This window comes from Diaporthe batatas, assembly GCF_019321695.1.
Source record: "Diaporthe batatas strain CRI 302-4 chromosome Unknown Contig00022, whole genome shotgun sequence".
In the NCBI taxonomy this organism is placed as follows: domain Eukaryota; kingdom Fungi; phylum Ascomycota; class Sordariomycetes; order Diaporthales; family Diaporthaceae; genus Diaporthe; species Diaporthe batatas.
In genome coordinates this window covers 444,209-459,844 of record NW_025408569.1, presented here as the reverse complement: position 1 = coordinate 459,844, position 15,636 = coordinate 444,209, and the positions used below count along the sequence as shown (strand labels likewise).

General features: G+C 39.9%; 2 protein-coding genes across 2 annotated transcripts; both read left to right on the top strand.

Annotated features, from left to right (window-relative positions):
* Positions 1–108: 108 nt before the first annotated feature.
* Positions 109–1,803, top strand: KVR01_012995 (uncharacterized protein; the record flags this gene model as incomplete). Its single annotated transcript, XM_044788417.1, has 3 exons — positions 109–320; positions 379–953; positions 1,016–1,803. The coding sequence occupies 3 exons, from the start codon at positions 109–111 to the stop codon at positions 1,801–1,803; spliced, it is 1,575 nt and encodes a 524-aa protein (XP_044638151.1).
* A 5,271-nt stretch (positions 1,804–7,074) lies between these two features.
* KVR01_012953 (uncharacterized protein) lies at positions 7,075–8,106 on the top strand (the record flags this gene model as incomplete). The annotated part of the gene is made up of 2 exons (XM_044791540.1): positions 7,075–7,413; positions 7,468–8,106. The coding sequence occupies 2 exons, from the start codon at positions 7,075–7,077 to the stop codon at positions 7,993–7,995; spliced, it is 867 nt and encodes a 288-aa protein (XP_044638109.1). The 3' UTR covers positions 7,996–8,106.
* Positions 8,107–15,636: the final 7,530 nt, after the last annotated feature.

Below are 15,636 nucleotides of genomic sequence, written 5' to 3'. Positions count from 1 at the left end.
AATCTGCATCGTGCTATTCGACTCCAGGCCCCCCCGCAAACTCCTAGAAACCTGTCACGACCAACGCTGAGGAAGCATAGAACAGTCATTGCTTCCCCGGCTCGAACTATGGATCGAACACATGACAGCGTTACCGACTTGCGACCTACCCAATGCAATATCGACAACATCCAAGAGCCGCCCGATGTTTCCTTTAAGCGCCAAGTCGCCGAGGAGGAGGGGGTCCTGGATCGAACCACCCGGGTGAGGAGGGTATTCTCCTCCGCTCAATTCTTTGCCTTTTCGCTGGCTTACATGGGAGCTTGGGAGGGAGTCTGCCTGTAAGCCCGCGGCTTTGGAACCACGACTCGGCAACGATTCACCTGACAAGCAATACAGCAATCTCGTATTTGCTCTCATGAACGGCGGGCCGCGCACGCTGTTCTTCGGCATGGTAATCGCCGTCGTCGGGGCTCTTGCCCAAGCGGCTTGCCTGGGAGAGATGGCGTCCATGATACCCGTCGCGGGCGCCCAATACCACTGGACCTTCCACATGGCGCCAAAGCGCATCAGGATGTTCGCGACCTGGATCCAGGGATGGACCACATGGTTCGGCTATGTCGCGCTCCAGGCCGCCCTCGCCAACATCCTCGTCGTGCAGCTGGAGACGCTGATTTCGCTCAACTCCACGACGTATATTGCTGGCGGGTGGAAAACATCTGTCCTGGTCATCGCATCCGCCGTCGTCCAGGGCCTCATCAATGCCTATGCCTTTAGGCTGGTGCCGTGGCTTGAGACGATCTCCAAAATATTGCACGTTGCGCTATTCATTCTCGTTCTCGTCGTGTTTGTGGTCATGGCGCCGAAGCACAGCGCGAGTTTCTTGCTAAAGCCAATGATCGCCTCGGGATGGGACCAAAATCCATACGTGTCTTGGCATCTAGGCATGCTGACATGCGTATTCAGTATAACAGGTAATAACACTTTTCCTGGAATGAAAGTTTTCGGTCTCTTCGCTAATGCGTTTCCTCGTAAGGAGTCGATGGGGTGATTCACATGTCCGAAGAAACTCGGCAGGACGAGTCTGCGGTACCTCGGGCAATGGTGTGGTCCATTGCAATCAACGGCTCGCTTGCTATAATTATGGCCGCTGTCATACTCATCCACATGGGTGATGTTGAAGTAGCCTTGGGATCGCCCAATATATTTGCCACAATCTTGCTCAACATCACGGGGTCCAGAGCAGCCACCACGGCGATCATAAGCGGCTTCTTCCTGCTCGGATTCAACAGCAGCTTGACCACCCTCAGCTCCGTGTCTCGGCTTACCTGGGCCTGGTCTCGCGATGGCGGCCTCCCCGCCTACTTCATCTATCTTGACCCGAAGCACCGTACACCCGTTCGGTGCGTCTGGCTGAGTGTCGTCTTGGTTTCTCTCATTTGCCTGTTGAATCTTGGCTCCCCGGGCACTATCGCGTTTCATGCCATCACCTCCCTATCGGCATTTGCATTCTTCTTCAGCTACTCAGTCGCCATCGCCTGTCTCCTGTATGCTCGTTTGGCAGGGAACATCACCTTGGGCGAGTGGAATATGGGAAAATGGGGAATCCCGGTGAGCCTGTATGCTCTGGTGTACAGTCTCTACATCATGGTGTTCCTACCATTCCCTTCGGTGCTTCCTGTCAATGCTAACTCCATGAACTATATGGGACCGGTGTTTGGATTCGTTCTATTCGTGGTTGTTATGTGGTGGTTCCTCCATGGAAGGAGGCATTGGCCAGGGCCGAACTTGACAATTATGGAATATGTAGTAATCCATTCGTAGACTTTTTCCTACGTTCACCAGTAAATGCCGAGCCAGATATATAAAGTAGAGCTCTGAAATACCCCTAATATTATCATACACGTTTTGTCTGTGGGATCCGCACCGAAAAGGAAACACGAAGTCCTGACTTGCAATATAGCAGACAAAGACATGGTATATTTTCAGTGATCTTGTCCAACGGAATCATACCTATGTGTCAGTACGCGCTTGAACTTCCTGTAAGGATTTGCCGGCTATCACAGTGGTGTCGTCTGCTGTAGGCAGGCGTCTCACCTCTACAATGCTTTACTCAGGTACCTCAGCTTCACCTGAGTGAAAGCTCCAGCACTAGAGATGCAAGCTACTGGCACATTTCAGGACTAGACTGTACTCCACTACGACCATTCCTAGGTCTACATCCTATGACACTTACTGAGAGTCCGCCTTATTAATGGAGAAAACAGAAGAGTACAAACAAGCAATACAATTCGGTGCTGATAAGGTCGTTACTTGTCTCTATGCTAGTCCGTCATAGTGTTCGGGTGCCACCTGGGCAGTGCACATGTGGTTTCAGCACAAGTCATGGTACCCCCGCCCGCCCTCCGATCCGGGACCGACGCCGCCAAAATACCGGAGGCTGGATGTTTCTAATTATTCAGGCACTCAAGATAGGATCCGTGTGCTTGTGCCAGTACAAAATTAGTAGACCTTAGGTCCCATTAGACCCGAGTGCAAGTTCTACCCCCGACGAGATATCCAATATATTTCAAGGAATGAATTCGGTAGTAGTATTCTGTGATCAAAGGGAACTAGAACGCTGCGATGCCTTCTATGCTCACGTACCGAGGCACAGGGCGTTCCCTTAATTCTCAGCCTTCTCGCACAGGCACTTCTAACCTCTGATGTAACCGCCTTCCCACTAACCAATTATCCCTCTTTCACATTTCTAAGGTTTTCGAAATACAACGCTACAAAACAGCTACCTACATTCTAAACCAAATTTGCTGCGTCTAATGGTATTTTTCTGTACATACACACAGACTTCAAATCTAGTACTCTAGGGATCCTTTCCGAGCCTGTTAGAAGTTGCTCTACGACGAGAAGGAACCATTACAGCGCTTATCTTACGTACCAACGCTCTTACTATATGCGACGCTAGAGCCCGCGCTATCTGATTCCAACCCACGGTTCTGGAAGCCATGGGCCCGCCTACTAATCTGCGGTTGTCAATCAATTCAAAGTGCTAGATCAGACGATTGTGCAAGGTGTCAGCTGTGGTGGGTATACTGATAGTTTTGTGGAACCCACCCTAAAATCGAGCACAGTGCTTGTTTTCTGCCACGAATAATCAAGATGGAGGAGAAGTCCTTCCAGAAGTGTGACCTATGTAGCTACGGTGTGGACTGTTCGACTGGGTGGTCCTCGGAAGCTGTGTCTTGTCTTTCGGATGGACATGTGACGAGAGCGATGGTTTTTTGTTACGGAGACTGACCTCCGCCCATTGTATGTCCTGATGGAGACTTTACACGCTCCTGACTCTCGGAAATCTACATTTAAGTAGGCAACAGACAATGGAGGTACCGGGTATAAGACCCTGATTACGCTTTTAAAATCCCCATTAGCTGGAAAGTTGATATAGGCCTTTCTTATATCCTCTACTACCTACTTTTCCTATAACCCTAATAAGGGGCCCTTAATTAACTATACTCCCTTAAATAAAATATATAGTACTTACTATAATACTAAGTTTACTCTAATATTCTCTTTAATAACTATTATTAGGGATTAATTATAGTTAAAAAGAGATTATATTAAATATAATTTTAAATATATTATTAAGTTTATATATAATCTCTTTATTTATTAATAAAAGGAAGTAAATTAATATTATTATTATTAAGTTAATTTATAGATAATTAATAGTTTATAATATAAAAATAAAGATATAGTTATTATATTAAAGATATATTTAATTTATATATTTTAATTATTATTAATTAATTAGTTATTAAAAGAGTATTAAAATTAATTTATTTTTAAAAGAGTATTATAAATATTATTTATATTATTTACTTTTAAAGGTTAATAAAGTAGTTTATTAAATTATTAATTACTTATAAAGTATAAATATAGAAGGTATTATAATTAATTAATTATAAAATATTAATAGTAAGAATTTTAAAGTATAAAGTTATAAATTAATTAATTATATATATATAATTATATTTAATTTAATAATAAATATAATAGTTAGTATATTAATTATAATAATTTTATAAATCTTTATCTTTATTAATTTTATTAAAAGGGTCTTTATAAATAAACTTTTATTATTATAGACTTTTAATATATATAAAAATATTATAAAATACTTTTATAATTATTTAAAGTAGTTAAATTAATTATTTTATAAATTAATTTAATAAAAATTAATAAAAAGTACTCTTAAAAGATCTATTTAATTTAATATTAATTATTAAAGTTAATAATTAATAATTTACTTATTATTACTTTTATTAAAGGAAATCTTTAATAATAAAACCTTTATTAATTAAAAATCTTTTCAAGTTATTATAAAGCTATTTAACCTTTTTTAAAGATTTTAATAAATAATTATATAACTTATAAAGAAATTAACTCACTTTTAAAGTTATACTTTTATTAAAAGTTTATATAAATAGTTTTATAGAATATTATTTTATATAAAAGTATTTAAAAATTTAAATATTAACTTTATAAAAATAAATTTCTTATAATTTTTTATTACTTTACTTTATTAATTTATTTAATAATTTATTATTAAAGATTTAATAATAGATATTTTAAAACTTTAAAATAAAAGGTAATAATATATAATTTTAAATAATATTTAAGCTTTTAATATCATTTAACCTTCTTTTATTAATAATATATTATATAAAAATATTATTAAATTATTTTTATAAAGATTAAATAATAAAATATTACTTTAAAGTTTTAACTTTTAAATATTTATAAAAGCCTTTAAAAGAAATTATATATATATAAATAAAAATAATAAATTAAAAATAAGTTAACTTTTATTTTATTAATTAAAAGGTAAATTAATTTTATTTATAAGGTTTATTAATTATAATTATTTAATAATTTATTTTTAACTATTTATATATATAATTGAATCTTACTTTATTTAGGATTATTTTAACTACCTTTTAGTATTTTTAGATACTTTTTTATTAATTATAATATATAGTACCTTTTAAAGTATAAATAGTTTTTAATAGTTTTAATAAAATAAAATAATAATAAATTAATAATTTTAATATTTTTAATAAAGAAATATATTAATAAATAAAAAACTTTTAAATAAAAGAATTAATAAATTATTTTTATTTAATTATTAAATTATTTATTATTATTTAATATAATTATTAATTAAATATTAACTTATATATAATATTTAATAAAACTTTAATTAAATATACCTATTAATTTTAAATTAAAAAATACTTTAAAGTATTATTTACTATTATTATTAATTATTAAAAATTAAATAAATATTAAAATAATTTATTAATTTAATAAATTATATTTATAATTATAAGGTTATTATATTACTTTAAAGTATATTTAAATAGATTTATATTTTTATTAAAAGAAAATAAATAATTAACTTATAGAGCTTTTATTACTTAAAAAATAAACTTATTAAATAAATTAAGGTTTATTAAAAACTTTTAAGTATTTTAGACTTTAATATTTAATTAAATATTAAATTTTTAATAAATAAAAGAACTTATTAATCCTTTTAATAAGTTTATTATATAATAAAAATTTCTATTATATAATTTATACTTTCTTATTATTTTTATAATATAATTTTTAATTATTTTAATTTTAATTATTAATAATATAATTTTTAAAAATATTAAATTATTAAAGGAAATACTTTAATTTTTATTTACTTTAAAGTTTTTATTAATTTTCTTTTATTTAAATTATAAACTAACTTAAAATAATAATAGTTAACTTCTTATATATTATTATTAAAACTTAAAGAATTATAAAATTAATATTATAATTATTATTATAAAACTTATAAAATTAAAAAATTTATTAAGTTAATTAATTAGTTAACCTTTTACTAACTTTATTAAATTAACTTTATTAAAAGATTTTAACTAATTAAATTAATTTTTTAATAACCTATTAATAATAAATATTATTTTTATCTTTTAATTTTTTATAATATAATTCTTTTATATTAAAATTATATAAATATATAAATTAATATTTATAATATATTAATTATAATTATTAATTCTTTTATTTTATAATAAATATAAAAATAATATTTAAATTAAAAATATAAGAAAAACTTTTATTATTAAAGCTTTTATATTTATTAATATATTAAATATTATTAATATATAAAAATAAAAATTTATATTTTATATTTAAAAGAATAAAATTATATAAATTATTAAATTTATTAAAATAATAATAATATCCTTTAATATTAAAGATTAAGTTAAAGTTATATAAAATATAAAACTTATATTATTATAACTTAAAGTTAAATAATTAAATTAATTAAAATAAATTAAATAATAAAATTATTATATTAATAAGTTTTTATAAATTTTAAAAATAAAAGAATAGGTAAGGATATTATTTAAAAGAAGAGAGGTTTAAGAGAAACACTTTTATTTTATTATATAAATATATTTTTAATTATTTTTTTAAATTTAATATATTAATAAACTAAATTAATAAATAAATAAATATTTAAAAGTTAATAATAATACTTAAAATAGTAATATTAAGAACTTTATCTTTAATTAGTTAGGTATTAAAACTTTTAATTTTATTATTAAATTTTTATTATATTTATTTAATATAGGTAGTTATTTGGAAGTAAGGAGGTTTTAGTTATATTAGGGGATACTGGTGGTAGAGGATATAAGAGTACCTGTTGATATGAATGCCTAGCCCTCCTATTGGGTCCACCCATGAATGTGGAGCTGTTACCCCATGCCGAATATGGGAACCCATCCATATAAGTCGGGAGGGTTATATACAAGGGTGCAACGGCCGGAGCATTATTGATTGGCTTAAACTTGGCATGTGGATCGGCACCCAGGACACGATCAACTTTTTGCGCTCCCGAACGTACAGGCCGACATCAAGTTCTACCCGAACGCCGCGCTATAAGATCTCCGAGCCGACAATGTTCTCTCTGATTTTATGTACCCATCACAGGATTCCCAGATGCACACTCCTTCCCACAAGCTTGATCTCAAAAGACCGAAGATGCGTTCCCTAACCTTTGCAAGTCTGCTGCTCGGCGCGGCAGTGGCACAAAAGACTCAAGTCAGCACTACTGTCTACGACCAGCTCACTCGTTATGCGCGCTTTGCCTCGGCCGCGTACAGCTCAAACTGCGCGAATCCGCCTTTCGGCTCGTCAGTGGAGAAGATGTTCGATGAGGCGACCACCGATACGCAGGCCACACTCTTCCGCGATCAGAGTGCCCAGGAGTATATCCTGTCGTTCCGAGGGACTTCCAGCATCCAAGACTTCGTGACAGATTCGCAGCAAGACTTGGTTCCCTGCTCGGCCGCCCACGGTATATCTTGCGCCGGGTGCACCGTGAGTCTGCCCCATATCAGACAACCTGACTATTTCCACTAACAGAGACGGTAGTGCTTTCAAGGCTATCTTGGGCAATATGTCTCCGTCCAAGACGACATTGTCACCACTTTGACATCAAGCCTCGCTGCGAACCCTGGGTACAAGCTCGTCGTGACCGGTCACAGTATGGGAGGGGGTCTTGCCTCCCTGGCCGCCGCATCTCTTCAGGGCCAGAACTTCACGCTCACCGCATACACCTACGGTCAGCCGCGCACAGGAAACCCAGCCTATGCGGACTATATTGACTCAGTGTTCACCGGATCGAACAAGATGATCCGCGCAACGCACTCCAACGACGGAGTCCCGCAGATCCCGGCCCAGTCGGACGGGTACCGCCACCACACGACCGAGTACTGGGAGAGCGACGACAACGCGTCGGCCGAGGGGACCTACCAGTGCACAGGACAGGAGCCCCAGGACTGCAACCAGAGCGAGCCGGGCTATGGCATCGGCAACGATGGAATTGGCATCAACCTTGCCCACCTCTGGTACTTCGGGGTCAGTATTGGCAACCCGCTCAGCCCGAACGCAGCTTGCTGAGAGAGTGCATGGGTGGGTGGGCCCGGGCCGGGTCTGTGGCTTTCGTGTTTGTGGGGACGTAATGAAAATCTGGGGGAACCGACTGCGCCAAGAGCTCAAAAGGGTGGGCCGACCCTCAGAGTCGAGTGAAGCAGTGAGTAGCAGGGCAAGCGCCACACCAAAACCCACGGCCCCCTACCATCCGGGTCTGTTTTCCTTTCTTGTGATGTGACAGTATATAATCACACTACATGAACGTATGCTAGTAAATGTACATACTCTTGTACTACGTGCCGAGGCAATGGTACCAGTTTTGACATATGCGGTGTCCAAGTAGTTGGAAAAGACTTGGCTGGTTAGCGGGGCTTAGCCTGACTTGCTGCTTCGATGTAACCTCAAACAACTGACAACGATTCGGATAACGGGTACCCGGGGGTCAGACCTTCGGTTGCCCCCTACGCCTGCCGGCGTAGGGGGTGCCAAAACCCCCGCACGGCCAAAACCCCCACACATTTAAGAAAAATAAAACACTATACTTAACTTAGTCTAAGTTACTTAAAGAAAATAGTATAAAGTAAAAGAAAGTAGTTTTATAAACCTTATTTTTTAAGGAATTTAAATAAAATAAGTATAAAATTCTAGGGTTAGGGTTTAACTAGATTTTATTATTATTTTATATTTATATAATTATAAATATAAATTTTATATAATTTTATATTAATATAAAAAATATATTATTATAATCCTTATAATATAATAAATATTTATAAAATATAAAAGAAGTCTAGAGTTAGGGTTTTATAGTAAACTTTTAAAAGAATACTTTATATTATTTTTATATATTTTCTTACTTATTATTTAATATTAAATTAAAATAAATATTTTAAAAATAAATTAAATTAAAAATAAATTTATTTAAATTTAATTTTATTATATAATTTATAAAATAACTTTAATAAATAAATATATTAATTTTAAATATATTTATTAATTAACTTATTATATTTTATAATTTTAATTAATAAAATAAATATAAAATAATTAATATAAATATAAAAATAATATTATATTTATAAAAATATATATATATATATATATATATATATAACTTTATTTAATTAATTATAAATATTTATTTAATAAATAAATTAATAAATAATAATTTTAAATTAAAATATTAAAATAAAATATTAAAATAAAATATTAAAATAAAATATTAAAATAAAATATTAAAATAAAATATTAAAATAAAATATTAAAATAAAATATTAAAATAAAATATTAAAATAAAATATTAAAATAAAATATTAATATTTAAATTATTAAATAAAATTATTAAATAGAATTAATAAATAGAATTAATAAATAGAATTAATAAATAAAATTAATAAATAGAATTAATAAATAGAATTAATAAATAGAATTAATAAATAGAATTAATAAATAGAATTAATAAATAGAATTAATACTTTATTTATTTTATTTATTTTATTTACTTTATATATTTTATATAAATTATAAAACCCTAACCCTAAATTTTTATATTATTTTATAAATACTTTTATTTTATAAGGATTATAATAATATATTTTTTTTAATAATATAAAATTATTTAAAGTTAAAACTTATAATAATATAAATATAAAAAAGTAATAAAATCTAGTTAAACCCTAACCCTAGAATTTTTTACTTATTTTATTTAAATTCTTTAAAAAATAAGGTTTATAAAACTACTTTTTTTACTTTATACTATTTTTATTTAAATAAGTTAGACTAAGTTAAGTATAGTGTTTTATTTTTTTTAAGTGTGTGGGGGTTTTGGCCGTGTGGGGGTTTTGGCACCTACTGCGCCAGCAGTGGGTTCCTCGGAGCGAGAGCGAACCCACGGGTACCAAGGTACGCCCTTCCCCTCTCCCGCTACCCATGTCTCTGTTGGAGAATCTCGGGAATACTCGACTCCCTTCGATGGAAGTTGTCAGTGGTCGACGGCCCACCAAGTATCGATTCACTGTTGAACTGGGTATGTTCGTCCGGAGTTATAAAAGAAATCAGCCCTGCTAGGTCGAGGAGCTGGCTTCTCGGTCTCCGATCATTTGTCTGAACATCCAAGTGATATCGTTCCGTCCTTGGAAGCCGCACATGGGATGCATTTTGTTCCGGAGTTTTATGGATGACACTTGACACCCAACCCGGAAGTGATCGACGCTTTCCTTGATCCTGGCCCACCGCAGATTCTGGGGTCGCGAGATGCGATTGGCCCTCCCGTTTGACAGCTGCTGGAAATGCGATGTTGGCATGGACCCACAATGGGATGAAAGCTGGAAATTCTTGCGAACATAGTCCTTGCTGTCGAGTCGGCGAACCTCCGCTTGGGAAGTGCTGGAGACACCCTGTTGAGTCAGGTGAGGTGACGTCGACCAGATCTGGGTGAGCTTGTCGAAAAATGAAGCCTGTGCCGGGATATCGCCGGGCACCAGTCACGGTCAAAGTACCGTGTACAGCTAACTGCCACTACCGACACTAACATTTTCAACCACGTGGTTGCAATGTCCGGTGCCCAAACGGCTGGACCACCCCAACACTAAACTTTATTTCGCAGCATTCTACCATGCCTCCTGACATGCTTACCTAGGTACTTAGAGTTGTCGAGGCTATTGCGACAGCGTGCGCCCATTGTTATTCCTCGGCTATAATGAGCCAAGATAGGACGCGTCATGGGTGCTCCGCTTAGGGCTCCTCATATGGCCAGATTCAGGCTCTTGTCTTACCCCTTGTACACACTAATAGTTCTTCCACAAGGAAAGTTTAAACCCTATTTTATTGGAAGTATATCGTAGGAACATTACCCTAGATGGCTGGTCTCGCTTCTATTCCGTATACTTCCATTACGTATACTTCCATTACGTATACTTCCATTACGTATACTTCCATTCCGTATACTTCCATTCCGTATACTTCCAAAGACATACATAGCGCCTTCATACGGTAGTGAATGCTCAAGACCCCAGGTGCCAGCGCTTAAAAAGAAAATATGATGTCGATAAGTATAGTTAAAATGCGATAGGTGCTTGTGGTCTCAGCCTTGAGGATAGGAAGTGAAATGCGGTTGGAGCTTTGTAGCCGCTGACAGTCGTCCGTCTCGTCTTCTTGTGGTTGTGAGGCATATTGTTGTCCCAAGTTATTATGGCGGCTACATTACGGTGGCTTGTTGCTGCCATCTTCCAGGTGCTCCTACTTCCTATCCGTGCTACCGTCGCATGTTAGACATGCACGAAATAGGAAAAGTATACAGCGCGAACGCATAAACCTCAACGTAGCATGGCGCTGTCAACGCGGGGAGACGGCTGAACGTACGATGTTCGCCCTTCTCAGGCCAATGAAATGCCGCGTGTCCTTAAGCCGTGGACACTTCCGCCCGGCAGCGACTATGCCTCAACCCCGAGCGATGGGCATTAGCCACCGAATTTTGAGCCTCCAGGGAAAGACGTTGTCTTGTTGGAAATAGAGTTCGATGATGGTGCATGGGAGACTGCGACGCTGCCCCACGATTGGGCCATAGCGGGCCTGTTCTAGACCGATGGGAATACCCCGGTTTTGGGCAGTGGCATGGGCTGTTTTCCGGTACAAGGAGTCTGGTGGTACAGACAAAATGTTTCATGGACGGAGTCAAAGACCGTTCTCGACATGCAGGCATATCTCGTTTCCGGCGGCGGGGACATGTTGCATGCTATTGTATGGCTCGATGGAAAATGGTTCGAGGGTAGCCTTACCAATCCACCTCCTTCGGTCTGGACCTCATGCCGTATCATGAGCCGAGAGACGACAACTTGATCGCCGTCTGCCTGGACAACCCGAATGATTCGGCTCACTGGTCCCCCGGTGGTGGGATCTACAGATACGCCTGGCTGATGAAGACAATGGGTATCTATTACACGGCGAGCAGTGTATCTCCAGAGTCTCCATATGTTGGGGTCAGCACACATATCACAAAGAATTTAAAAGGGTCCGTGGCCAGCAAGATTTTGATAGACACAAGGGTCCATTCTGTCGACCCACGGATTGACAATGGAGAGATAAGGTTGCTGAGTTCACAGACTTGAAGGTAACCCTGGAGGGCCCAAGCGAGCCACTCAGTCAGGTCAGTCATGGCTTCGCCCAGATTGGTGAAGCTTAATCGTTTGGGCCCAGCGAGTCCCAGCCTCTGTACTACCATCACTGGTATGAAATCCAATGCAATTAAGGTGGACACATATGAAACCCGAATTGTAATCTGCAACGACACGTATGAGGATAACAAAGGCTTGCTTGTTAAAGGTGAACACATCCAGATTCAAGGGGTGGACAATCGCCATGATCTCGGTGCCCTTGATGCCACTTTAACGCAAGAGAAGCTGAGAAAGAACTCGAGACAATGCAAGAGATGGGAGTACACGCGATCCGTTTCTCCCACAACCTTGGAGCCTCCAAGCACCTGAGCTGCTTGACCTGACTGACCGCTGGGCTTTCCTGGTGATAAGCGAGGTCTTCGACTGATGGCAGCTCAACAAGACGGGAAAAGCATGCAAATAACCTTTGAGGACTGGAACCAACCAATCTGCGGGCCATGGCTCGCCGTGACCACAACCACACGTCCATTTTCCTCTGGAGCCATAGCAACGAGGTTGGTGAGGGGGCATACAAACGAGATCGGCGCTGCGCTCTGTGCATGGCTTCTAGACAATCTCCGCGAGGAATGCCTGACTCGCCTGTATTGGGCCGGGCCTACCATGGAGCCAGGCCTTGTACACGTTCTACCTGAACTTGCAGGGTGCCGGGGTCAGAAACACAGAGGCGTATGGAAACATGAGCGACGTCCACACGGAATCTGTAGATCCATAGTAATATGTAGAGTATGCCAAGAAGATGATGTTGAGTTCTGAGACAACCTCAACTCAGCAGGAAGCGGAACCTTCACCTTCCCCGTGATGATCACAACTCCGCCCCAATCAATGACACGTTAGGCAGATCGTCTGCGACTGAGGGCTGTGCACAGCAAACTTCCGCTACCCCCCAGACGAGGTCTTCTCAGCGCAGGACGGCAGCCGCTTCGTGTCAGGCGAGTCCGTCTGGACAGGCTTCGACTACATCGGCGAGCCCAAGTCACACCGCACCGCTCTCAGCTCCTACAGCGGCGTTGTAGGCATGGCCGGGTTCAGGAAGGACTACTTCTACCAGTGACAGTCGAGGTGACGGCCGGACTTGCGCATAGTGCACATCCATGCGCACTGATCGTGGCCGCGCCGACAGCGTCGGCCTGGTCTTGCCGGGCCACGTCCTCCACGAGGCGGACAGCGCCAAGCTGTTTGTGAATTGGTGGCGTGGGGGGGGGGGGGGGCGGTCGCAGGGCAAGACGGCGCGGAGGGAGGGTGAGTATGGGTTGAGCTGGGACGACGTTGTCCAGAAGACGGGCGAGGTGAGTGTCGTGAGGTGCCAGGGCGACGAGGCTGTGGCAGATGCCGCAGTCCACACGGCTGGGGATGCCGCCGGGGCTGCAGCTGAGTGCTGACAGGACCGCTATTAAGGCCGATGGGTTTGAATTTTTCTTCGTCGTGGCTTGTGTCATGGATTCAAGGGGTGACGTTATGTCGTTTGCCAACAATGCCATCAGGTTTATCGTCGAAGGGCCTGGCGATATCGTGGCGGCGATGACTGGAGCTCCGGGTGATCTCAATGCGTTCGCAACCCAAGATCCCTTGAGCGCAGGGCGTGCAGCGGTCTTATCCTGGCGATCGTGCGCTCGAGGGGTCTGGGAAATATCACTGTGGGCCTTGGTGAGCGAAGGCCTTGCGGGCGGCGAGGGAGTGTTGCCAGCTGGGTAGTGTAGACTAATCAAACATCATTTGGGCAATGCAGCCTGTTCATGATTTGGGGGCAGCGACATTGAGCTCGGTATGGTGCAAGTCTTGATGAAGATATGAAGAAATCAGTAATGCCTGTCATTGCCTGAGGTCGAGGAGGGTGACGTGAAATTTCAGGTTTATGGGATGGATTGATGCTGGAGGCGGGGGTGAGGTACGGGGCCAGGGAGGTTGGAGGGATCTGCAGTGGTGAATGGGAGTGAGGCTTGAAACTAATTAGGCAGAGAGGCGAGGGCCAATGATGGCAACGTTCAAATACATCTCGATCAGTGGCTAGCAGCGAAACTCCAAATCTGACTGTGGATACCAGACGAGGCAGGGGAGGAGGACTGGTCGTGGGCTGCCCCACTCGCGACGTTGGCGTTAGCACAGGGCTGAAGGAGGACCCCTGCGCCCGAGGTGAAGGAAGACGGCAACCACCTACATAAGGGAGCCAATGCCCCCGACTTCAACACAAATACAAAGGTCACGTAGTCTAATGGTTAGGGCGTCAGACTCCAGGATCGACACGCTTCCACAAAGGCGGATCATACACCAATCCCGATCGGTCGCCGACACCGCGACCACACGACAATCTGCTGAGTCCTGCGGCGTGTCCTCGCTGGAGAACGAAGGTCCCAGTTCGACTCTGGGCGTGGCCAATTTTTTTTAATCTTTTAGGTAGCTCGCCCTCTTCGCAGTGAAGCCAATTCGCAGGAATTTGATGGATACTCAGTTGGCACGTTAGTCGACCCCTTCCCCGAAGTCAGATCTACACCAATTACCGTCGCACTAGGATATGCCTGAGGCCTTGTTGGGGTCGCAACCTCTTGAGTTGGGAGGTCCCGGTTCGAGTCTGGGGTGGTCTGTTCTTTTTGCTCTTCTTCCCATCATCCCTGCTGGTTTCTTCTATCAGCAAAGCGGTCCTCACTCGGACTTTGAGTCCTGCTGAGGAAGGTAAGCTATCTAGGTAAGATCCAAAGTCACCGGCGCCCAAGCCAGACTCCCTAAAACCAGGTGTTGTGCCAAAGTCAACTGCCCAAGTCAGCCACCCAATCCATTCAAAGGACCACCGGGCCATAGCAGCAACGACGCCACGCTTGTGAAAGCCCTCTGGTGAGAACAGATCTGACGCCCCTTCACTTCGAAACTGTTCGCTGAAGTTAATCTGCAAAACAAGAGTTCTCGTTGCAGCCAGAGGTCTGGTAAAATGACGGTCATCAAACCCCAATCTTGTCGTATCTTCACATGTGCAAGCATTCGCCGTGAAGCCACCTTGCCAGTGTCACACTCGTTGCCCAACGTCAGCGTCACATGCCACATGAGTTTCACGATGAGCATGAGGATTACGTGTCTCAGAGATCCAATGGTAAATTTGCGCCGAGGAATTGAGGCGTTCATACTTACAGAATGCTAATTGTCTTGATGCACGACGACCAGCCTCGATTCCTGCCGCACATTGCTCTAGAACATGCTCATGGCACACAGCCTGGACAAGGTCTCAGACCAATGGTGATTCATTAGATCGCTTGCCAAATCTCGAATTTTCACACCGTTGGATAGGGTGGAGCTCCTCGCAGCTCAAATCACGACACGAGGACAGCAATGTGGATCGGGCAAATACAGATACTACCTCTTGGGATTCAGCACATCTATGTAGGATCATTTCTCTCACCGGAAAACTACAGACTGCCAATTCAGACCATCCTCCTATCAATTACAACGGTGTTGGTGGGGCACAACTTGCTGTGCAGGCTTTTGTGGGTGTCAACCCAGCCTCGCCTCC